This window comes from Furipterus horrens, unplaced genomic scaffold, assembly GCF_987537825.1.
Source record: "Furipterus horrens unplaced genomic scaffold, mFurHor1.1.pri manual_scaffold_11, whole genome shotgun sequence".
In the NCBI taxonomy this organism is placed as follows: domain Eukaryota; kingdom Metazoa; phylum Chordata; class Mammalia; order Chiroptera; family Furipteridae; genus Furipterus; species Furipterus horrens.
This window is the reverse complement of record NW_028327181.1, coordinates 45,732,881-45,756,377: the sequence shown is the minus strand read 5'-3', so window position 1 is coordinate 45,756,377 and position 23,497 is coordinate 45,732,881. Positions and strand designations below refer to the sequence as shown.

Genomic DNA, 23,497 nt, shown 5'->3' with positions numbered 1-23,497 from the left:
AAACTGGGGTCACAGTCCCAGGGGCCCTCTGTGGCTGGGCCCAAGGGGAACGAAGCAGATTGGTGGCTGGAAGATGCATGTCTAAGAACCAATCTGAGTCCTTTATTTTTGTCCCAAACGCCTTAGGATCCATTCCCCAAATGGAAGGGCTTCAGCCCAGTCATCGGAGCTTTTTGTCTTTTCTCTTTCTTTCTTTCTTTTATTTTTAGCCTTTTCTCCCAGGAGAACTGAAGTTATTTTCAGAATGCCAGGGTTATTTGCCAGTTCTGGTGGAGGTGAACCTAATTCCACTGAAGTAGAAACCCATCCCCTCCCTTCCCCCTCCAGACACTGACAAAGCAAAGAAAGCAGTTTTTCATTTTAAATTATATTTTAAAAAACCAGTAGTAATAACTCAAGACTGTCTCACACACAGTATAAACATCTGGGTAAGATTGTGTTCATGTTCACGACAACACCAGAACTACTAGTAAAGTGCAAGTTTCGCTTCTCTTGTGCAGTTTCACACGCGCATGTAAACAAGGCGCTTGGCTGATTTGACCCACACCCCTTCCTGTCAGGAGGGCAAAGGCTTTTGCCAGCTGTCATGGCAACCAGAATCAGACAAGATAATGCCATTTGTCTTAACCCTCCAGCGGCATGGGGTTCTCCACGCCTAAGAGAGGCTGATACACATCCTCACACACCCTCCCAATTCTTGGGTCTTTGTGAGAAACCAGGCAAATCCACGCTCTCCTGGGCCGGTGCCCCCAGTTGCTGAGTGGGGTGGTGGGCACCAACGGGCAATGAGATGGGAGGAGTCCCCGTACTTCCCAGTTCTCTTTCCTTCCAGAGCAGGTGGCCGGTCCTTCTCGGCTGTTTCCACCTCCCCAGTTGGTGGGGCCCCGGATCTGGGGAGGGAAGACACCACTACACACTCGAGCACGTGGCGCGGGGCACCCGGAGCTGGACTGGACACAAGATGGGACTTTTCGACAAAAAGGTCCTCCTTAGGTTCTGTTCTTGGCGCGGGGTGGGGTACGGGTCCTAGCTGATGACGCAGCGCTCCTTGTCCTTGGCCTGGCAGCCGCCGGCCTTCTCGCGCACGTACACCAGGTCGCTGTGCACGCTGGGCCTGCGCGCGAACGGCGCCACGATGCCGAAAGCGTCCCCCGGGTCGCCGCCGCCGGCTCGCAGCAGCTTCTTGCTGCGCAGCGCCTTCCTGGGCAGCGCGTCGCAGTGCTGCACCGACACCTTGCGGTGCAGGCCCGGGCTCATCTCCGGGGGCAGCCTGGCCATGGCAAAGAGCGCCCGGAACATCTGGTCCAGGCTGCTGTTCTTTTTGGCCGAGATCTCGAAGTAGGCGCAGCGCTGGGGGTCATCGCCCACCAGCCGCTGGATCTCGGGCTGCTCCACCTCGCGGTATAAGTCCCGGTCACCCTTGTTGCCGCAGACGACCAGGGGCACGTCCACGGTCTCCTTCGTTTTGTTCTTGAGGCAGGACTTCGTGTCGAGGATCTGCTGCTTGAGCCTCTGCACCTCCTCAAAGGAGTCGCGGTTGTCAAGGCTGAACACCAGGATGAAAACGTCTCCTATGGGGGCAGAGCAGAACCGGGGAGAGTGAGGGAGGCTGCCACGGGGGAACTTAATTTGCTCTTAATTTGGGGGTCTCCCGGCCGCCGCGCTCCAGGCACTCAGACCTTTCCATGCATAAACGGGGCGCGCAGCGGCGGACCGGCTGCCCACGCCCTGGGACCGGGGGTCTCCACCCCCCCCCCCCCACCGCTGCCCTGCCGGGGGCCCTGCTCACCAGTGAGGATGGAGAGGCGCCGCATGGCGGGGAACGGGTGGTTGCCTGACGTGTCCAGGACGTCGAGCTGGTAGACCTCCCCGCGGATGGAGTAGAACTTGCGGTGGAAGTCTTCAATAGTGGGCGTGTAGGCGTCCTCGAAGCGGCCCGTGAGGAACCGCGACACGATGGCCGTCTTGCCCACCTTGGACGAGCCGAGGATGACCATGCGGTAGCAGTTCTTGGCCGGTATACTCAGCTCCGAGTCGCTTGGACACATCTTCTTGATCATCGCGGCCAGTTTCATTGGGCCGACGGGTCGCGGGCGGGCGAGGGGCTGAGAGTGTCGTAGAGCGGCCCGGGGGCTCTGCTTGGCTGCAAGTTCAGTTCAGGCTCGGCTCCCACTGCTCCTCGGACTCTCACACAGAGTGGCTCGCTCTGCTCTGCGCGCTCCGCGGCAGCCTTTTTAAGCAGCCAGGGGACCGCCCCGCCCGCCTGCCCGCCTCTGTGCGTCACGCCTGCTCCCGCCCCTCCCCGCAGGGGGCGGTTAGAAAGCTGAGCCGAGGATCAGGCTAGGGCTCGGGACATGCCGACCCTGCCCTCTTCCACCGGGTCGGGTCGGGTCAGCGGTCGCAGGGGCGTCAGGGCTGCGGTCCCGGCCGTGCCTCTGCGACTTCGGACAAACATCCCATGCACAACATGTGCACACTTTCTTTGGGCCTCGGTTTCCCCAGGGAATAGCAATGGTGACACGGTAATCGCAGCAGCGAAATGGCAGGTACTTACCAGGTGCTAGACGCCGTGCCGGGACTTGGCTGCCTTACCTCTTTCAGGCTTGGACACAGCCCGCAGCGCCGGCCCCCTCCTGTCGCCCGCCGACGCCTGTTCCGCGTCCACGCGCTCCGGCCACCAGAGGGCAGCAAAGGGCGCCGCGCGCAGGGCCGGCGCGGGGACCGGCCGCGAGACTGGGTCTGGGAAGGTGCGGGTCGTGGGCCTTAGAGTGGCAGCCGCGCTCAGCAGGAGCCGTCCCCCACCCCGCGCTGTGCTGCAGACCTCCGCTTCTCCATCTTTCCCACCAGATATGCTCCGGGGCCTGGCAGGGGCTTTTAGCTAGGGGTTACCCCATTCTCTTCCTGCCTTCAACCCGAAAAGGACCAGAAGCTCGCCCTTCTTCGTCAGGCCTGGACCAACGTCCTCTCCTTCCTTCTCCACAGTGTTTTGTGCCTTTAGAGTCCCTTTGGCGAACATTCCCATTTTGTAGATGGGTAGCTGGGTCTCCAAGCCACAGTGTGAGCCAAGGAAGGTGCTCTGGGCCTCTGGTTCCTCTTCTGAAAGACAGTGGTTCTGGGTCTGTGACTGCGGAGGAGAAAGTGCAAACAGCTTAGAAGGCAGGATATGGTCATTAGAACAGCAGCGACACAGACCCGTGAGGCGGCAGGACTGGGCAGGTGGCAGGCAGGGCAGGGTGGGCAGCAGGGACCGAGGGGGCAGCGGGCTGATCAGTAACCAGGGCTGGGCTGATGCTACTGAAAAGCCTGGAAGAGGCTGTATGTAGCCAGGCTACTCCAGCTTGGAGCTCGAGAAAAAGCCATGGCTCCTCCAGGCGACAGCAGAGGTTGTGCTGTGCTTCGCTGCGGCTGTGACTGACTCTGAAGAATCCAGGGAGGGAGCCAGTAGCTGGTGCCACCCCTACCCCACCCCCATCCACATGGGTCAGGGTGCCCTGGGCAGTCCCAGGGGGCTGGCCCACACTCTCCAGCTGTTTGTCTAGGGCCTGGGGCACCTCAGCTGCCGCGAACGGGGCTCTCAAAGGTAATCTTCCAGCCCTTCTGTGACTAAGGTTCCAGCAAAACCTCACACTCTGCACAGGGGGATGCCAGGAGAGGGTTCATTCCAGGCCAGGCGCTATCCTGAGTCCTTCCTCACGGTGACTTTTGAGGGCTGAGAACTATTCCTGTGTGTTACGAATGGAGACGCTGAGGCAGCGGGAAGCGGCTTGCCAGGGTCCACAGCACGCAGCTGAGGGGCTGGGCTGGCCCCCCAGGGCTCTTAGCCGCTTGCTGTCCTCTGCCCGTGCTGTCTATGCCCCCTTCCAGGAGCTGCTCCTCAGAGCCCCCTGCCCCTCTCCAGCTGTCCCCATGAGGTCATGTCAAAGGCACATGGCGCGTGGGGAGCACTGCCTGGATTGGAAGTGTTGACAGCTCCCGCCAGCCCTGATTCTTGCCCTCAGTATGTAGTTGTCTGGAAGACCAGCTGGGCGGCCCCCTGCCCCACCACCTTGTCCCTGTAGAGGCTGTCCTCCCTCACCCTCCCCATCAGAGCTGAGGCGGCGAGCGCGCTGCGCATGGGGCCAGTGAGGATGCAAGCAGAGGCTGGCCTCGCACACCAACATCGCCGGGCTCTCCCTCTGCCTCCCATGAAGACATGGGGTCCCCAGGTTCTGAAACAGGGTGGCCTATGGCTCCTTCCTGACAGCCCATGCCAGGGGCCGGAGTAGAGGTGGCTCCCAGGCAGCCACCGCCTCTGTAGCCTCTAGTCCTAGGAGGGCAACTTCAACGAGTGGAGGCCGGAGGGTGGCAGGTTCAAGACTCTGAACCCAGCTATCCCTAGGGAGACCCAGTGGGATGTTTCCTTCCAGGCATGTTGCCTTGCCCCACAGATGCCAGGTCATGAGACTGGCTCCCCCAAGTCAGCTGGGTTCATTAAGCCCAATGAATGCGCTGAAGCCGGTAGGCCTGCCCCCTCGCAAGCACGGCCAGGCCCCTCATTAGCCTGTGTGCTTCTTTGTACCTCTTTCTTAAAGGCATTGCTCTTGTTTTAAAAAGTAATACATCTTCATGTTTTTAAAACATTGAAACAGATTCCAAAAGGAAGGGAGTGAAAGGAACTAGAAGCAAGAACTCCTCCTGCCCTACCCGCCAGAGGCCAGGCTCACTCTGGGAGGCACCTACCCTGCCCTCCAAGGACCCCCTCGAAGCTGCCCCCCACCCAGCTCTCTGCTCATGGAGGCGTGCTTTGCTCTCTTACAGGGTGGCCTTCGTGCCTGCACCAGGCCCTGCCCAAGCTGGCTGAGTCTGAGTGTCACTGTCTGCAGCAGGGGAGCCCTACGGGCAGCCAGGCAGAGACCGCTGCCCTCCACAGAACCATCAGCCTGCCTCACCCGCAGGACCCTGCTCCCAGCCTCCCAACACTCCCACCTGGCCCTGCCTGCCAGCCCCAGGATTCCTTCTATGTTGTCCAGGTGTGTCACAGTTACACACGACTTTGTTTTCTGTGTGTTTGGCAGCAAATAGCATTTATAAGGCTGAACCTGCCTGTAAATATTATTTACTTGCTGTGTAGCAAATTTCCTGCTAAGAGTGGAATGGGAACTTTTAAAAATATTTGAAATGATGGCAGTGGGTTGGGGTGGACAGCTGGTCCCCAGGGCAGGGACTGTGTCGCAGCCTGGTCTGGTGGCACAGAGGCTTTAGAAGGTTCTTGAAAGCTGAGTTTGAGGAATGTGTCAAGTAGGCCCCCACCTGGGCTCGAGGCACGTGGAAGCTTCCGGCAAGTACCCATGTGGCCCTGCAGCGAGCATCCGGATAGCTGGAGCCCATTCCTAGCCGCTCCTTATGCAGAGGACCCCGGTCCTGCCTGCCATCACTGGTCCACAGCCACTGCCTGAAGAAGAGAAAAGGGTCCAAAGAAAAAAACATACCTGCTAAGTGGCCCCCAGTGCGTCACCAGAGTCCAGCAGCCACTGTTTGCAGAGGCCCGTCCTGGACGCTGCACCTCCGGGAAAGGCCAGTCTGAGCTGCCCCTCCTGCCCTGGACCGCTGCCACCCAAGCTGAGGGAGACCCCTGCCTGGCCGAAGTGTGCGGCTGCGTCCTCGTCTGAGTCTTTACTGACCAGACCAGCTCCATGACAACCGATCTGAACACTGCAATTTGGGCCAATCAGACTGTGAATTTGGAGTCCTCCTTTGGGAACAAGAATGGGAAATGTTTTCTGTGTAAGCCAGCCTCCCCTTTGTCTCAGTGGGGTGCACTTTCGGTTTCCCCGGTTTGCTGTTTCACTGGAATAAAGGTTCTCCCCTTCCCCGCACCCCACGCTGGGGTCTCCGACTGGCACTGGATTAGTGCAGGCTCCCCGCACCCAGCAGTCTGGCCATCCCCTCACACACCACACCCCCTCCCCAGCCCCAAGCTCTGCCCTGAGCTCTGTTCCTGTAGCAGCGAGCCCGTTCCACCCTCGGCTCTGGCCCCACCCTAGACCCCTCCCGCAGCAGTGTGGGCCCAGGGGTCAGGGCAGCTGGAGCTCCTCAGTCCTGCCCTGACAAAGGGACGGCCCAGGCCATCAGGGGCCAGCATGTCCTCAAAGGCTGTGTGTGCAGAGGTGTTGTAGAGACGTGAGCTCCCTGTCCCTAGGGGTGTGCAAACAGAGAGGCAGGGATTGAAGCATTGGGTAAGACCAGACTCGATGCCTCTTGTGGCCTCTCAGGCTCTGAGCCAGACACCAGAGGAAGCTGGAGGAGTTCCGAGGGTGGCAGAGGGGCCCAGCCAGCACTGCCTGAGCGCCTGCTATACGCACAAGCAGGCGTGCCTACGGCGGTCCTCGTACAGATGAGGAGACTGAGGCCCAGGCAGCAGTGTGCCCAGGTGGAGTCTCCCAGTGTGAATGCGGGGAGAGGCTGAGGCTGTGTCCTTGGCGGGGCTGCCGCGCCCACAGGGCCCTGTGTCAGCTGTCCGCAGGCCCCGGTGGTCACACGAGGGCCATGAGGGACTGGGAGAACACTAGTAGTAACTGGAGACGCCAGGTTCAGCCAGAGGAGACGGGGTGAGTAGGGAACTGCTAGGCCCTGTCCTCTGGTCCCATCCAGGACGCCTGCCCTGTTAACACCAGGAGCCCCCCTCTCCCTCTTCCACCCATCTCCCATCAGAGAGTGGGAGGGGTGGGCTCAGGGCAGAACAGACCTGGGTTCCATGTCACATGCTGTCCTTCACTCATGTGTGTCCCCTGGGACAAGTCACCCAGCCTCTCTGAGCCCCTCTACTACCAAACGGGGGCAAGCCGGCCTCTATGGCCCTCACATGACACAGCTGGTGCACGGTGGGCCTGAGTAGGCGCAGCCCAGTGTGCGTGGCCCTGCCGCTTCTAGCACAGCCACAAGCAAGTCTGGAGAAGCCACAGCGCCTTCCCCGGCCTGCCACAGGCCAGCTTCCCTGCGCACGCACATTTCCATCCTCCCTGGGAGGCCAAAGAGGGTCAGGCTGTGGGGTGGGGCAGAGCAGGGAAGGCAGAACATTTGGACTTGCCTGATAACTTTCATATCACTCCACAAAAGTGATCTGATCTGTCTCCAAGGCCAGCTGATCCAGGCTGGACCTGGTGGCCTGGTGTTCAGAGAAAATAAGCATCATGGTCCAGCTCTGCAAATGCGTTAGTGCCCCAGGGGCCCAACTCAGGCCCAGCCCCTTGGCCTGGCCCCCAAGGAGCCAGGTGTCTCCTGGCTGACACCCCTGGCTAGTTCAGTCCTTCGGGAGCCTGATGCATTGGGCACCTGAACGTAATCCTCACCGTTGGGCCTTTGCACTTGCCACTCACACCACCTAGAGAATTCTTCCTGTAATTTGTGTTCTCTGGTCATTTGGGTCTCAGCTCAAATGTCATCTCCTCAGAAGAGCCTGGCCCTGGACGGCCATAGCTACCATGGGCTCCCACTTCCCCAGGGTACATTCATGCCACTTTTAAAATTCTCAGCACAGCCCTGGCTGAGTAGCTCAGTTGGTGAGAGCATGGTCCCAACATGGCAAGGTTGCAGGTTTGATCCTGGGCACATATAAGGATCAACCAATGAACACATCAATAAGGGGAACAACAAATTGATGTTTCTCTATTGATAATCACAATCGCATATAAAATTTTAAAATAAAAGAAATTTTAACATATTTTTTACTCTGATCAGTTTCCCTGGACAGCAACTCCCAGGGCTGGAAGCCTGTTCGCACATGGGGGTATCAGGCTACTGGACAGTGCAGGGACACCTCCGCCCTGAGGCTGGGCTGGCTCCCTGAAGGGAAGGAGCGGAAGCGGGTTGCTGGGTCAGGGGGTGAGGCAGGTGGCACAGGAAGCCCAAGGGCAGGGTGAAGTCCCCTCCCCACCAAGCAGGGACAGTGGTGCCACCTCAGCGGGAGGGGCAGGGCTCCGCCAGCCTGCCCTGGAGCCCTGGGGGAACGGCCCCTCTGCAAGAGTCCTTCCCCACCTGGACAGACAGAGACCCAGACAGAAGTTGGGGTCGGGGGCCTTTATTGATGAGTTAAAATGTGGTGGGGGCAGCAGGGCAGGGGGCTCAGTGGCCACAGGTAGCATGTCCAAGGCCCTCAAGGCAGCGGTTTCCAAGGCACGGGAGCAGCCCTGGCCAGGCAGGCACCATGTCCCACCCTGCACGGGGCGTGTGGGTGGGCAGGCCAGGAGGTGCAGACCCTCGGCGCGGCCCGGTCAGCTTCTCTTGCTGGGCTCGGAGGCTTTCTGCCGGTAGATCTCAGCGGTGAAGGGCCTGCAGGGGCAGGGGAGGCTCTGGTTAGCTGGCCTCTGGGGAGGTGATACCAACACCCCAGGCCCTGCCCCCCTGGAGCATGGATGGAGTGACCACCTGTCTGGGTCCTCGGCCCCCATTGTGCCTACTCTGAGCTTCCTGTCTGCCCTTTGCCAGTGGCTGGGTGTGGCCTGGCTGACCCTGCCTGCCCTGACCGTGGGAACCAGCTCGCTGGCCACAGTGACATCAGACAGCAACCCTGGCCCCGGGCCCACGATGGTGCCTACTCACTCTTCATACAGGATGGCAGCCACGTAGGTGAGGGCCACGACCATGGTCAGCAGCAGGCCGGCGGGGCTGGCGTGCCTGGGGAGAGGACATGGTCAGCCAGTGGCAGGCCTGTCCCAGGCCCCCCTGCCATGCCGGGTCCCGACGGGGGTGGCGGGGGACAGTGTGCTCACTTTTGTAGCGTCTGTGGCCCCAGCCAGGACTCAGGATGTCGCGGGAGGGCATCGGGGAAGGAAGGGACAACTGGCCTCTCAGAACCACCCAAGTGGCCAAATGTGTCCTTTTCTAAATAGGTGGGTGTCCCAGGAGACAGAAAATGCTAGCCCTGCCCACAGTAACGATATCTTGTTTTCTAGAAAAGGGACCGGGGCTCCCAAAGTAAGGCACAGTGTCCATGGGCCCCATTACAGGCTCTCACTGCTGGTGACTGCCATGCGGAGGAGCCCGGTGAGTCTACTATTGAACTGTCCCCCCATCTTTTCTATGGTTACCTCGGATCCCGGGGACTCCTCGGGGGTGGGGAGCTGCATCTAGATAGCCAGGGAGGAAAGAGGGAGGGCTGCTGGGGAGCCTGGACCCCAGCACAGCCTCCTTCACTGGAGCCCCAGGCTACTGACCCCAGGGTGGCGGCTGGAGGACGCTCCGCCCTGACCCCTGGCCTCACGCCGTCTCTTTCTGTCTGGCAGGTCCAGGAAGGCTGGGGGTGCTTGATGCTGCCCCTTAGCTCTGTGGGCTCCACTGCCACGTGCTGAGGCCAAGGCCAAACAGAGAAGCTCTGGGGCGGAGAAGGCTGCCCTCCTGGAGCTTCATCCACTGCTTTCCAGAGCAAGCAGAGCCTCCTGGGGAGTGGGTGGGCCACAGACTAGGCCCTGCCCTTCAGGCAGGCAGATCCCAGGAGCTAGGTTCTGTGGCCACAGTGTCCCTCAGACTGATGACCTGGGAAGCCATGTTAACTAGGAGTCCGGGGCCAGGAAGGAGCGTGGTTCCTGCTGCTGACCTCAGCCAGTCCATCAGGCTCGATGCTGGACCCCGGAACGTGAGCCCAGCTAGACTTGTTTCCTTTGTATCTATGTCAACGTTCCCATCTTCAGATGCTACCAGGCCCTCAAGCCTGACATCCTGGCAGTCCTGTGTAGAGATGACCATCTGACTTCAGATTAGGAAACAGGCCCAGGATGACCTACAGGCTGGAGCCCGGACCTGCCCTGAGCCTTGGGTGGTGGCAGGGTTGGTCCTAGTGACTGAGTGCGAACCTTGGGCTGGAGGGCTGCCTGGGTGACGACCTGCCCCAGCCTAGCCCAGCGCCCTAGGAATCCTGTGCCCAGGCCTGCCAGGACTCACACACACCGGTTGCTCAGACACCGGGAAGTCCTACCTAGGGGGCCCTAGGAGACAGATGGGCTGCAAAAGTCCTGCAAGTGGCTCTGCTGAGTCAGCATCTTGAAGCCTCTCTAAGGGTCTATCTCTAATGAGCTGTCATATGGAGGATGGGCAGAGGGCTCCCTCCCCCCGCAGAGCCAAGGCCCCTCCACATGGCTGTGTGCCAAGGTCCTCCTGAGGGGCCTGCAGGTACTGGCTGGGGCAGAGGGGACCCATGTGTGGGTTCTGTCCTTGCAGGGCCCCATCTGAGCACGGATGAGGTACCCATGGCGGGGGAGGGACAGTCAGGGAGGGCTTCCAGGAGGAGAGGGCACCTTAAATTGGGCTTGGAAGGGCAGACTGAGGATAGAAGTGGGAGGGAACAGCCTGTGTGCTGGTAAGGAGAGGGAGGGGCTCATCCTGTCAGCCCCAGGTGGGAGATGTTCTATGCAGCAGGCAAGTCTGAGGGTGCAGAATCTGCCCCTGAGCCCACTGCCCACATCTGGGCAAGAGAGGCCACTGGCTATCTGGTCTACAAGTGGAACTGGGGTATGTATGTGGGGTCCCAGCCAGACCCACAAGCCCCGCTCTAGCTGCTTCTCACTCAAAGCCCTCACTCTTGGCTCCTCGGGTGGGGATGGGACGCAGAGCGGAATATCTCAGTCCTGACATGCTACAATTTGATTCATTCCTTTGTGTCCTATGAGCTTTCTGGTCTCTGGGAACACCTGTAACATTCTAGGCAAGTAGTCTTCCTGCGTTAAGTAAAAGCAGAACACTTTCCACAGTGAGAACAGCTCTGGAGGGGCACTTGGTCTGCAGCCCAGAGCCCACAGCGTCCCCTCTGCTGGCTTCCTTGGCCTGGGTGAGGCTGGAGCCCAGGGCCACTTGTCTGTGCCCATAGCTGGCTGAGACAGACAGCAGGGAGTCCTGTGGCCCACTGGCTCCCACGAGCACCTAGACTCCCTCCTTCTGTGGGGTGAAGAGTTCTGCAACCTGGGCACGTGTGCAGACCAGGCCCCTGATGGTGCCAGGGGCCCCTGAGGTCCGCTCCGGGTCCCAGGAAGCTGCTGCATCCATCCCCTGTGCAGGACCAGCACTGCTCAGGCCTCCCAGCCCTGGGGGTCTAGCGCAGGGGCCCACAGGCCAGGACTGGTGTGTACGTCTCTACTGGTTAAAAAAGAATCAAAAGAATAGTATTTCATGGCACCTGAAAATTGTATGAGATTCCAATCACCGTGACGCGTAATGACACCAGCCACGTTGCTCATTCACTGCCCTCAGGGCAGACCCTTCTCATACCTGGGGCCCCAGGACCCCACGCTCTGACCCTAGGAGGGGAAGCTTGCCAGTCCCTCTTCTAGACGCTGTTTGTGTCTACAAAGGAGTAATCCCAAGGAGCACACCTGGCTGATGCCCTGGGGTACCACGGGGGGCGGGGCCAGCAGGGAGGACAGCAGGAAGGCGCTACTCACAAGACAGCCCAGCCCAGGTAGTTGGCTGTGCTGCCCCAGTACATGGGGTTGTCCAGAATGCTAAATGGAAACGTGGTCACTCTCGCCTCCTTGAGGATCCCGAAGTAATCGCCTGTGGACAAGGCAGGGCAGGTCAAAGGGTCACATCCTGGCCACACCATCCCTAGGAGAGGGGTCAGCCCTCCAGGAGGCACCAGGCTATGGGGGGCGCAGGTCTAACAGCACACAGGCCAGGGGTCCCCCAGGCAGGCCTGCTCAGGCCACGGTCACGCAGGGACCTCAGAGGGCAGGGGCCCCGAGGCTGAGGAGCTGAGGCAGGTGTGGTGGGCACCCACTGCCCCGGAGTCAGGAGTTCCTCTCCTCAGAAATCCCTTGGACCTTCATCCAACGGAGAAGTAGGGCAGCCGCAGGCAGGCGAAACTGGCAGGAGCTGCGTCACCCACCCATTGTCTGGGGACAAAGGGTGCAGGCCCAGGGAGGGCTGGGGGCCGCTTTCCTCCCAGGAGCCGGTGGGCCGGAGGCAGTGGCACAGAAACCCACTTTGGGGCCGACGCGCAGCAGGGGAGCGGCCGCCTGCTGTGCATGCAGAGCCGCGCCCTCCTCGATCTAGGCCACCCTCCCGACCACCAACCGTCCTTCCGGCTGCGGCAGCTGGTGCTGTCGGGCTCCCTCCCTCTCCCCGCCGCCCCGACTCACCCCTCCAGCTATCTCCCAAGCGGCTCTGACCATCCACCCTGCTGCCCTGGGTGGGTGGGGGCTATGCCAGCCCCTCCCTGGCTCTGCGCCCACCCTGCTGCAGTGCCCATGCGCTCGGGAGAGTGCAAACCTGGTCCCAGGGGACGGAGCCTGGGCACAGTGCCCTCCTCCCTCCTGCAGCCCTACCGCCAGCCGGGCAGTGCCCACACCATAATCCTAGCTCCTCCCCAGGTCCCCCCAACGCCCCCCCGCACTGTCATCCCCCTCAGGTCAACCTTCTCATTACTGAAAGGGGGCCTTTCCAACCCCTCCCTGCCTCCCTGGGAGTGGAGTTCAGTCCCCTTTGGGGACCCAAGTGACATGGCCCTGCCCAACCTCAAGTCGGGGCCCACTGGCCCCTGTGCAGCGGCCAAGCTGCCTGCTTCTCCAGCACGCTGCCCACCGCTCTTCCCTTGAGCTTGCATTCGCTCTCGGGCCTGTCCTCCTTCCTATGCAACCCACCTGCCAGAGCCAGGGTCTCCTGGCTTCCCTTCTCCCCAGGTTCCCTGCTGGGCACCCATCTTCCAGCCCCAGGCTGTCTACAGCTCCTACTGGAGCACGAGGTGCTGCTCAGGCCCCAGGCCCGCCCAGGTCCTGCCACTCCTCCACCACCTGGGCAGACAGCCCCTGAGAGCTCGGGGCCCCTGCTGTGACCTGCAGGGCCCAGCCCCAAAGTCCCACAGAGAGCAACAGCGAACAGAGGTACCCAGACAAGCTGGGGCCACCCAATACCACCCAGGTCACTGGAGGAAACTAGGGTGAGGGCTGAGAGGGGAGGAGGGCCCACGACCTCTGATGCAGCCCATCAGGGAGTCAGGCACCTGCACGTGCCATCTGCTTGCTGGGAGGGGCTCCCTCTTCCAGCAGCGGCGCTTCCTGCTTTCCTTCCCTGTCCCCAAGGTCACCCTTGCCCTTGTAGCCATCCCCTGTGACTTTCCTTCCTGGGCTTCCAAGTTTCTGCAAGTCAATGTCATGAGGACTTCTGGCCAGGCCAGCACTGGGCGCCCAGCCCGACGTCACCGGAACTGCAGGCAGAGGCAGGACGGTGTCCCCCACCCCACACCCACGCCAGCTCTTCTCCAGCCCCGGCTCGTAGCCCAAACACAGCAGACTGAGTCCTGCCCGGCCTGGCCCGGCAGTCAATCAGCAGGGCAAGACATGACAGCCTAGCTTCCTCAGCTGCCTGGGGACCCGCCGAGGCCTGGAGGACGGAGGGCGCCCCAAGCCCATGCTGACGTTCCAGACGCAGGGCAGTCAGCACCTGCCTCCCCACCCTGAATGGGCTGGCTCTGGCCCACCCCCAGCCCCGGGCCCTTGGGGCCTTACCTAGGAAGGTGCCCGTGAAGCCCAGTGCGAAGAAGCTGGAGAGCACCAAAACGCTGCCGACCCCCAGGAGCAGCAGGCCTGCCCGGTGGGCCAGGGGGCCGTCCAAGCTGCTCATCCTGGGTTGGGTCAGCATGGCCTGTGTGAAGCTGCAGGTGGGGCACAGGGAGACTCGAGGTAACTACTCTGAAGAGGAGGCTGCCACTCCTTCCAGCCACTGTCCCCCAGGTGGCCCCCAGAGGAGCCAGTCCAAGGCTCCCCAACTCAGTGCCCAGTGTGGCCAGGCAGGTGATGAAGTGGCTGGAGTAGGGCACAGGTGCCAGGAGAGCGCCGCCCTGCCTGGGGGCCCGCCCTGGAGCCCCAACCCCCCGCTGCCATGAGGGGAGTGGTGCAAATGGGGGCCCAGGCCTCCCAGATTTTTTGTTTTTTCAAGAGAAGTCAGAAATCCTGACTTGTATATGAAGTATCCTGATTAAAAAACAGACAAGCAAAAAACAGGCAATTCAGGAAAATGATTTTGGATTCTGTGCATGTCAGCAGGCCAGGTTCAGCCTAAAGACCACCAGTTTGCAAACTTCAACCCTGTCCAACTAGCAGCTGGTACTGTGCAAGAAGGTGAACCTCAGAAAACTAAAGGAAGACGCATGCCCCAGGTTGTGCCCCAGGCCATCCTGGTGTCCCACCCCCGAGGGGACTGGGTGCCCTGAAGCCTCAGGTGAGCTCTGCCCCTGCCCCAGCCTCCTCGGCTCCTGCACAGGTAGGACTGGCCACCTCCCAACAGGCGCCGCAGAGACCCACTGGGGTCTTCCTTCCACACCTGAAGCACCCCCAGCAGCTCCCTTTGGGGCCCAGCCATGGACAGCCTTGTTCAAAGGCAAATGGGTTGACCAAAGCGGGCAATTGTGCTAGTGGGCTTTCAAATTCAGGTTCTCTGACTGGCTCCCGAGGACTGGAAGGACCTAGGGACTAGGCCCGTGGCAATGCGCAGGAGCAAGACTCAGGGTCTGCCTCTGCAGAGCAGGGGTGTGTGGGAGCAAGTGCATGCCTGTGCCGCAAACATGCAAGATCTGCCTCACAAGGGGCAGCTGTAGACACTCCCGTTGTACCACATACGCCTAGCAGGGCTGCTAACCACCTGCCCACCCGCCCACCCATCCACCCGGCTGTGTATCCTCTCTCACCACTCACTCCATCCGCTATCCACCCACCATTCTTCCATCCATTCTGTGTCTATCATCCCCCATCTATCCACCCACCCATGTACCCTCCACCCACCCACCCATGTACCCTCCACCCACCCATCCATCCATCCTCCATCCATCCATTCATCCTCCATCAAACCATCCGTCCACCCTCTATCCATCCATCCGTCCATCCTCCAACCATCCATCCATCCCCCATCCGTCCATCCATCCATCCATCCATCCATCCATCCTCCATCCAACATAAGGCACCTGCCTGCCATGCCCTTGCAAGCAGCAGACTCATCATCCGCATTCCCTCACTTGTGCACTCACATAGCCGTAACGCTATCCTTATGCCAAGCTGAGAACGGCCTTCCTAGAACTTTCCTCCAGCTGCTCTCAGCTTAGACAAGAGAGGCTGCTTCTCCTTCCCCTGAGCATCCCTGGTACCTGGCACACTCCAGGCAGTGGGTCACAGTACACAGTCATCAAGAGCAAAATCAGCAGCCCCGTCCTTCTCCTCCCGCCCCCCCTGCCCCCCCAAGTGGAGAAAGTCTGGGAACAATCAGCCAACAGAAGCCTCCATGATGACCTGTCAGACTGAGGCGCCCATGTGTCAGGGTACCCCTGGCCCCTGGTCAGCCTGCCCACACCCCCAGCTCTCACGCCCACTGCTCTCCCTCCTGCTGCTGGGCTCAGGGTCAGCCTGCAGCTGCAGGCCGAGACTCTCAGACTGGCTCAGGGTCACACACACCCAGGTTATGGCAGGTCGCCACATGTGCCCTCGCCTGATCTGATGGTAAACCTGCAGCCAAGCACAGCTGCTACCCTGCTGACCCAGCAGCTGAGGCCTCCTGCAGTGGGGGGCGGGGCTGGAGAGGGTGTGGGGCCTGCAAGGCTGGCTGCCCTCCGGGCTACCCCTGCCTTAAGGACCACACAGAGAGAGAGAGTGAGAGAGGGCTGGAGTGCCTCACTGCCCAGCCCCCACTGGCCCCTACTAGCCCCTGCCTGGGCTGACTCCCAGCCCCCAAACCCAAGGCAGTGAGGCCTGCTGGGCCACAGTGAGGCTTAAGCTGAGACGTGGTAGAAGAAATTCACCAGGAGAAGGGGATGGGCAGGGAGATCATTCCAGAAGAAAAAAAAACAGATGGGCCTGTGGGGAAGCCTGCAGAGGAGGCCTCCAAGCTGTGGTAACGGGCTAGGGATGCTTCTCCGTGGGAAGGGGAGTCATGTGAAGAGACCTGGGGCCCAGGCAAGGGCCAGCTCCTGCTCCTCCGCCAGAGTTCATCTGCACTGTCCCAGCAGAGGTCCATTTCCTGGCCCTGTGCCAGCAGCAGGGCCCGATGAGAGGGGGCTCTTACTCCATTGTGACACACCCCAAGCAGCCCACCTGGGGGCCGGCACCGCAGGGAAGGCCACCAGGCTGGAAGCAGTGGTAATTCGTGACAAAGGGCAGATCTAGGGCCAGCTGTCAGGGCACAGACAGCCCTGAAGCAGCCACGCAGCTGCCCAGACTTGACCCAGGGCCTTGGTCCACCTGCAGCTCCTGTTCCATCCCCCACTGCGGGAGGAGGGGGTCCCAGGGGAGCCCCTCCCCAGGCTCCCTCAGCACCTTGGTGTCCGGCTGCCTACGAAGCACTCGCAATGCTCACCCAGCTGCTCGGCAGAGGAGCTAGGCCAGGACCCTCCACGTCCCGTCCAGGCGCCCTGTGCACGTGCAGCCACACATGCTCTGCGGCAGGTTTAAAGAAACCACGTGGCTGGCCCTCACTGGTGACCTGGGACGTTCCAGCTCCTCCATTAAGTCAGGAAAGCACAGTCCATTCCCCACAGAAAACTAACGAAGGAACAGTGGCTCTGAGGGCCACGCACAGAGTAATAAATAGGCAATTTACTTTGGCAATATTGTACACTGGGGGTGGGATTGGAGAGACTCATTCATTTGTCTCTGGTTCTATTTTTAAAACTTAAATTGAGCTTTCCGTCACCGATGTGACTTCAGGCTGTCCGCACCTTGCTCCCCTGAAATCCTGGAACCTGGGTGGAGGCGGGCAGAGGGGCCACTTCCGGTTGTGTCCTGGCCGCACTCCAGGCACCTGGCTTGGCCTCTGGCTCCAGCCTCCTTCCGATCGCACCTCTACCCAAGGCACTTCCTGCCAGGCAAAGCCCCAACAGCCCCCACAGCCTGCCTGAGCCTGGCCAGGCCTCTTGGTCCCTCAGCCCAGAACTCCCCTCCACAGCAGGCCCAGCAGACCTGCTCCGCTCCCTGCTCAGGCCCGCAGCCCATGCCTGCACAATCCCCCATCTGAGTGTGGGCTGACCTGTCAACACCAGGCGCCGTACAGCTGACATGGGGCAAGGCCAGGGCATTTCAGAGATGTAATGAAGATCCCCAGTCAGTTGACCTAAGTTAATTGAAAAGGACATTATGGTGGCCAGAGGGGCTTCCACGGAGAGGGCCTGGAGGTCAGAGAGAGGTCAGAGATTGCCCCCCCACACCCACTGGCCTGGACGAAGCCAACTGCGTGCTGGGAGGGGCGACCTGTCAGGGAGCGGCAGGCAGGCTCCGGGAGCCGAGTGCTGCCCGCACAGCGAGCCTCTGGGCGCCTCCTCTGCGGTGCACTGTGCCCTCGTGCCCCATTCCCTCATGCCTTCATGACCGTGTGCCGTGAGCAGTTCAGCCAGGCACGGGGTGAAGCAATGGCTGGCACACAGAGGGCTGCCGGGAGGGCAGCCACACATGCTGGCATCAGGCCGATTCGGCCAGTCCTTGCACAAGGCGCACACGCCACTGCACACAGAGCGGGAGGAGGTCTGCTCCCCTCCCGGCTGAATGGGGAACGCAGCCGTCCCCCCGCCCCCACCCTCCCCGTGCCTGCAGGCCCATCTTCACAGGATGGGTGGATTCTGAAGCTCCACTGCCGACCGCCCCGGATGCAGGGGCTCCCGCTGCCCCACACACCTCCATGCACCTGCCTGGGGCTGCCAGCCGTCCAGGCGCCGTGAGGAGGCGCCCGTCCTGCCAAGTCCAGGCCTGCCTGGCCGTCTACACTGTGCCAGCCCAACAGGCTCGGTATTGGGCAGCAGCTCCAGGCTGCCTGCTCCAGCTGAGGCCAGCGGTGCACAGGGGGTGACCACCATCCCAGCAGGGGCCCTCCCATTCATCCTGCACCGCTGGAACAAGCAGGTCTGTGATAACAGCCGCCAGATAAAGAGCCACTTCTCCCTGCCACCCCAAGGACCACCTCTGGCTGCCTGGCCCTGGCCCTGCCCCTGTGCACCTGTGGGCAACCACTAGGCCCTGACCTCACGCTGGGCAGGCCATGGAGCTCTCGGCTTACAGAAAGCACAGACATGTTGGTATCGTCCACAACAGGCAGATCCACAGGGACAGAAAGCAGATTAGTATTTTCCAAGGGCTGCGGGAGGGGCAGAGCAGGTAGTGGTGGCTCCGTAAAGAGCTGGGAGCTTATACTTGAGGTGAAAGGTCTGGAACTAGAGACAAAAGTGGTTGCACAACCTTGTGAGTATATTAGATGCCACTGAACTAGATACTTTAAAATGGTAGTTTTGTTACGTGTATCTGCCTGCAAAATAACAAAACGCATCTAGGAATCAAATGCAGTGATGTGTGAAAGTGTGCTGGGAAACGGGTGGGGGCCAGAGTCACAGGCAGGAGCTGGTCTTGATAGGGTTCTCAGGAGCTCTGCCCCAAAGCCCCCACCCACCTGCCCAGCATCCCCGGTGCGGAGAGAAGACCACTGTCACCAGCGAGGGCAGTCCAGCTGGTGGGCATGTAGTCTGGCCACAGCAGGGGGCTGGAGGAGGGAGGAAGTGCTGGTGACCTGAAAGGGGTGAGGAGACCACCGGTCCTGCCTGTGGGCTTCCTTCCCTCCTCCCAGAATTTCCCGGGGTGGCGTTCAAGCAAGAGCGCAGACATGAGGCCAGGCCATCATGGACACTCAGAGGGCTAGAGGGGAGAGGAGGTGGGGCTGCCCTCTGCAAGAAACTGGCGTGGGAGACCTCTTCTGAGTTCTGCAGGCGGTCCCCTGGGGCCCAGGACTCAAGAATGAACCAGTCTCTATTGTCCTGGGGACCCACAGGGGCCTACCAAAGGAAGGAGGGGCTCCTGCAGGGGCACCAGGGACCAGAGACCAGAGGCCCTCTCGCTTTTTGCCTCCTGCTAGCACCCTGAGCAGGACAAGGCTCCGAATCCAGGCACAGAGGCCCCGCCTTCAGCCGCGCCTACGGGCTGCAGGTGTGGAGCATGGGTGCTGGTCAGATGGGGGTCTGATGATCCTCTGAGCCCACCCACCACAGAGCCCCTTCTTGGGCCCCACCAAGCCAGGCTGCTTCCTGCCACAGAGCTGAATTCCCCCCTCCACCCCTCCATGGGCCAGCTGGGCTGCCCCCAGTCCCCGTCCTGCTCTGACCCAGCCATAGTTGCCAGCACCTGTGAGGTCTGACCCCCGTGGCAGGGCCAGGTCTGCTCAGCCTCGGCTCCCTGCATGCACCACACACTCAGTGCGGTGCTGGCAGATGACAAGCCTTCTCCTGGTCCCTTGGGAACAGGCCTGGGGCTCCTGCTCCGGTTCACAGAAAGGAGGCCACGGCCCAGAAAGGCTGCTCAGTAGCCTGCTCCAACTCAAGCCCTTCCAGTACCAGAGGTGAGACTGATCAGGGCAGCTACCCTTTGCCCGGGCTGCTCTGACCCGTGTTCCAGGCACTGGCCATCAGGCGTACCTGGATGCCCGAGGACAGCAACAGAACCGTCCTTTCCCAAGACCGGGGGCTGGCAACCTGCAGCCAGTGGCCTGCTGGCTGTCCTCAGTAATGAAGGGACCGGAGTGCCGCCACGCTCACTTGCTCCGTGCCGCCTCCAGCAGACAAGTGGCTAGGCGGCCCATGGTGCCCATGACATTTACTGGTAGCCCTTTTACAGAAAAAGCGTGCTGACACCTGGCAGGGCAGCCGGCACCGCAACCTGAGCGAGCTAGTCCCGGGTCCGCAGACTTGTTCTCAAAGGCAGACAGTAAATGTGTTCAGCTTTGCAGGTCAAGGACATTATGTACGTACTTATATAACTACTTAAAACGTAATCACATACACAACAGACAACCTGATTAGAAAGCAGGCAAAAGGCTTGAACAGACATTTCTCCAAGGAAGATGTACAGGAAAAGGTGCGCCATGACCCTGATCAGGGAAATCCAAACCAAGGCCACAGAGCCACCACCCCTTACACTCATCAGGATGCTACTTTCAGAAAGACATTAGTAACAAGAATTGCCTAGGATGTACAGACATCAGACCCTCGGGCCCTGCTGGTGGGAGCGTGAACTGGTGCAGCCCCTGTGGAAAGCAGTAAGGAGGTTCCTCAAAGAAGTAAGCGTAGAATTACCCTGTGACCCAGGAACCCCACTTCTGGGTGTATACCCCAAAGAATCAAAAGCAGGGAGTTAAACGGAGGCACGTGCACCTTGTTCACAGCAGCATTATTCGCATTAGCCAAAAGGTGGAAACCACCCAAGTGTCTGTGCAGGTGAATGGGTAAACAAAACGTGGTTACGTGCACACGGTGGAGTATTATTCAGCCTTGAGAAAGAGGCAAATCTATTTTAATAATTTTTTCAAAGTGCTTTTATTTTACTAGTTTCATTGCGACAAAATTGGCATAGAGCCTTGTGCAGGCATAAGGTGCACAATGGTGTCACCTTTTGCATCTGCACAACGGGACTCTTCTCCGCCTGAAGACTACAGATGTGAAAAGCTCCCTGGGACATGAGTGCCAGGCCCCTCTGTGCAATGGATAAGACCTCTCTGGAGTATGTCTTCAGGTCATTCAACCCCAGGCAGGTGCCATGGGCCCTGCCAAGGCCCTTGAGATACGCATCCTGACCCAGAACAAAGAAGTGAAGAGGAGATAGGCAGCCTGAGGGGCCAAGAAGCAAAGGCTGGAATCAGAGGTCCAGAGGGGAAGGCGGGCCTCGGCAGGCCTCTCCTGACCACACTCCCTTGGCGGCAGGGGGACAGAGAGCAGGCGCTGCACAGGCGGCCTGGCCACGCCTCTCTCAGTTGTGAATTGAGTGTGAGGGGCCCAGTCAGCACCCATGACCTTGCCCTGGGTATCTACAAAGCCCCACTTCCCATGTGCACAATGCTCTACCTCACCTCCGGGCCTGCAGGGATGGGGCAGGGCCACAGCCGTGCGCAGCAGGGACTCGGCCCCCGGGGTGGCTCCCACCTGGGGAGACTGGGCTTCTCACGCTCCACTCCTCATTTTTTAAAGCACCACCGGGTCCATGTTCACTCCACGAAACCCCAGGAGGTGAGAACCAGGCTCAGGGACAGGCCATGCTGGACGTGGCCGCACCCAACCGCTTGCTTCCCTCTTCCTCTCTACAGCCTCATCCCGCCCCAGGGAACCCCACTTTGCATCTGGGCAACAGAGTTTGCTCTCGTGTCCCGCGGGGGGTGCTTCATTATCGAGAATAAGCTCACCTGCCTGGGCCTCTGTCTTTGATGGCAGGAGGGTAACACATCCCAAGTCCTAAGGCAGACTCAGGGAGACCAGCCCAGGTGTGGGCGAGGCCCCGCTCCCCAAGGGGCACCAGCCTGCTGCTTGGAACTTCCCAGAATGGATTCCGACAGTGGTTTTGTCTGCACACTGGGAGCCAGCGAAGCAGGCCTGGGGGTCACAGGCCTGTCCACTGCCTCAATCCTAGGCAGGTGGTGCTGTGCCCTCCCTAGGCCACAAGGACCCCTCTGCTGATAGGAGCTGAATGGCCCAGAGGGAAGGGGTGGCCTGCAGTGGCGTCAGGCCTCAGAGAGCAGAATACCCTGAGCACTGCGACACAACACTCCCGCGTCCAGATGGACCCTGACTGCCCCGGCAGCGGCCAGCCCTGCCCCGTGGGCGTCCTGGCTCTGTCGGGTAGCGCAGCCTGGAGGGCTTACCAGTGTGAGCGCAGCACGTTCAGGAGTAGGATAACCCCGCCCAGCACATAGCAGGCCAGGTAGGGGGAGCCCATGGCTCGACTCAGATTCCGGGTTCTCTGTTCCCATCTTGCAACCTGAATGTGGAAAGAGAAGAAGGCATGTGAGGTGTGTGTCAGGAGAAACCCGAGGTGAAGGGACGGTGGCAGCAGGCCTCTGCTCCCAGGCCCCGAGGCCTCGAGGCTGAGGTGGGAGCAGGACATGGAGCAGCTGCCACGTGGACCTCCGTTCAGCTCCACAGGGATTCCTACATGTCCTTCGTCCTGTCTGGGTGGACCACGTCGTCCTGCTGGAACCACCCTCTTCCACCAAACATGCCTCAAACACGTCACGCAGCAGAAAGAGACCTGGCAGCCCAGGAGCTGCCCTAAGCCAGCAGAGGTATTCCTCCAAGCCGAGAGCCAGCACCCATCACGCCAGGTGCCCGTAGCAGACGCAAGAAGACAGAGGAGCAGGAGCTGCTGAAAACGGACAGAAGGCTCTGCCGAAGGCGCCCGAGGATGGCCCAGCATGCAGAGCCCAGCCCAAGGGGTGCTCTCGCACAAGGTCCCCCCAGCCGGCAAGGCCAAGAAGGGGTGACCCGCATCCCCACCAGCAAGGCACAGAACTTTCAAACTTTTACTTTTTATTTTTTCAACTAATCACATCTACTGTCAACCTTCGACAGCTAGCAGTGAAGCGAAGTGAACAGGCAGCTTTAACGAACGCCCTCCTGCCTCTGCCTGTCTGACGGCCCAGCGGCCGGGCAGCAGGTCACCGCTGCGGCACCGTGCGCACTGGTGAACGAACAGCGGGGAGCGGGGAGGATGCAAAGAGGCAAACGCATGAGGAGGAGCTGGAGAGAAGACGGCTGGGAGGCCAGGGCGCTGCCCTCTAATCCCGAGAGCAGGTCGCCCACGGGGCCTGAACACGAATACTCTCGTATATATGGAGAATCTCGAAGACCCTTGTCCAGTGCCTTTTTTTCTGGGTCGCTACAGGAGGGCTGCATCCAGGGGGCTATCTACCTCCATCATGGCCTCAGCAATGATTCTGCCTGCTGCCCAGCCTGGCTTCCCAACAGACCTGCCCTTCTTCTTGGCAATTAGTCAGTGGGGACAGTGATTAGCAGCTCCAGGTCAACAGTGATTTGGCCCCAGGAACAGCTCTGGCGACTGTCCTCAGATTTCTTGGCCGGTAACAGGCTGAGGGGAGAGGGGTTTCCAGGCTGAAGTTTACCGGAAGGAGAGATGAGTGAGGTGACCCTGGGCCCTGGCCCTGCGACCCAAGTCTCCCAGAAGGTAAACAAGCCCTTGGTTAGGCTGGCTCCAGGTGGGTGGCCTCTGCTGACCCCACAGGTAGCTCAGGACTCACCCCGAGAGGGCGGGGGGAGGGCTCGGGGCCCCGTAGCCTACAGGTGGCGCTGTGGGGCCCAGGGTCACAGGCCTTCACACTCACATTGGCCACTATATTTTGTTTTTCTTAATTTTGAAATAAAATTTCAAAGTGGTGTTTAGCAATGGTTGTACAACCTTGCTATGGTGTAATTCCAGAGCATCTCCATCACCCCGCACAGAAGCCCATGCCCATTAGCTATCACGCTCCAGCCCCTAATCTACTTCCTGTCTCTATGGATTTGCTTGTTCTGGAAGTTTCACATAAACAGAATCTCACAATGGGTGACTTTTGACTTTGGTTTCTTTTACTTAACATAACTTTTTTGAGGTCATCCATGTTGTAGCATGTATCAGTACTTCATTCCTTTTTATGACTGAATAATATGCCATTGTATCAAAACACTAAATTTTGATTATCCATTCAGCAGTTGATAGATATTTGGGTTGTTTCCACCTTTTGGCTATTAGAACTAGTG

The 23,497-nt window shown here is 60.1% G+C and overlaps 2 protein-coding genes and 1 long non-coding RNA gene across 6 annotated transcripts in view; 1 reads left to right on the top strand and 2 right to left on the bottom strand.

Moving 5' to 3' along the window:
* Window positions 1-366: 366 nt before the first annotated feature.
* On the bottom strand, window positions 367-2,235 carry RASD1 (ras related dexamethasone induced 1). Of its 2 annotated transcripts, none has more exons than XM_090292041.1 (2): window positions 1,790-2,235; window positions 367-1,571 (listed from the first exon to the last, which is right to left on the bottom strand). In XM_090292041.1, exons 1-2 carry the CDS (start codon window positions 2,073-2,075, stop codon window positions 1,027-1,029), a joined length of 831 nt encoding a protein of 276 aa, XP_090148167.1. In that variant the 5' UTR covers window positions 2,076-2,235; the 3' UTR covers window positions 367-1,026. The 2 variants fall into 2 exon arrangements, with proteins under 2 accessions (XP_090148167.1, XP_090148168.1); XM_090292042.1 differs by having other exon boundaries at window positions 1,355-1,497.
* On the top strand, window positions 2,227-5,094 carry LOC149997485 (uncharacterized). The gene is made up of 2 exons (XR_016514166.1): window positions 2,227-2,546; window positions 4,798-5,094. It is a non-coding gene; the product is annotated as an uncharacterized LOC149997485 (long non-coding RNA).
* A 2,946-nt stretch (window positions 5,095-8,040) lies between these two features.
* PEMT (phosphatidylethanolamine N-methyltransferase) overlaps window positions 8,041-23,497 on the bottom strand; it is a 67,536-nt gene continuing 52,079 nt past the window's right edge. For all 3 annotated transcript variants that reach the window (XM_090292006.1, XM_090292005.1, XM_090292004.1), the window contains exons 3-7: window positions 21,607-21,722; window positions 13,470-13,615; window positions 11,409-11,520; window positions 8,578-8,652; window positions 8,041-8,307 (exon numbers count right to left, since the gene is read on the bottom strand). In XM_090292006.1, the coding sequence (XP_090148132.1) occupies window positions 8,250-8,307; window positions 8,578-8,652; window positions 11,409-11,520; window positions 13,470-13,615; window positions 21,607-21,722 (507 nt within the window). In that variant the 3' untranslated portion in view covers window positions 8,041-8,249. The remainder of the gene's footprint in view (window positions 8,308-8,577; window positions 8,653-11,408; window positions 11,521-13,469; window positions 13,616-21,606; window positions 21,723-23,497) is intronic.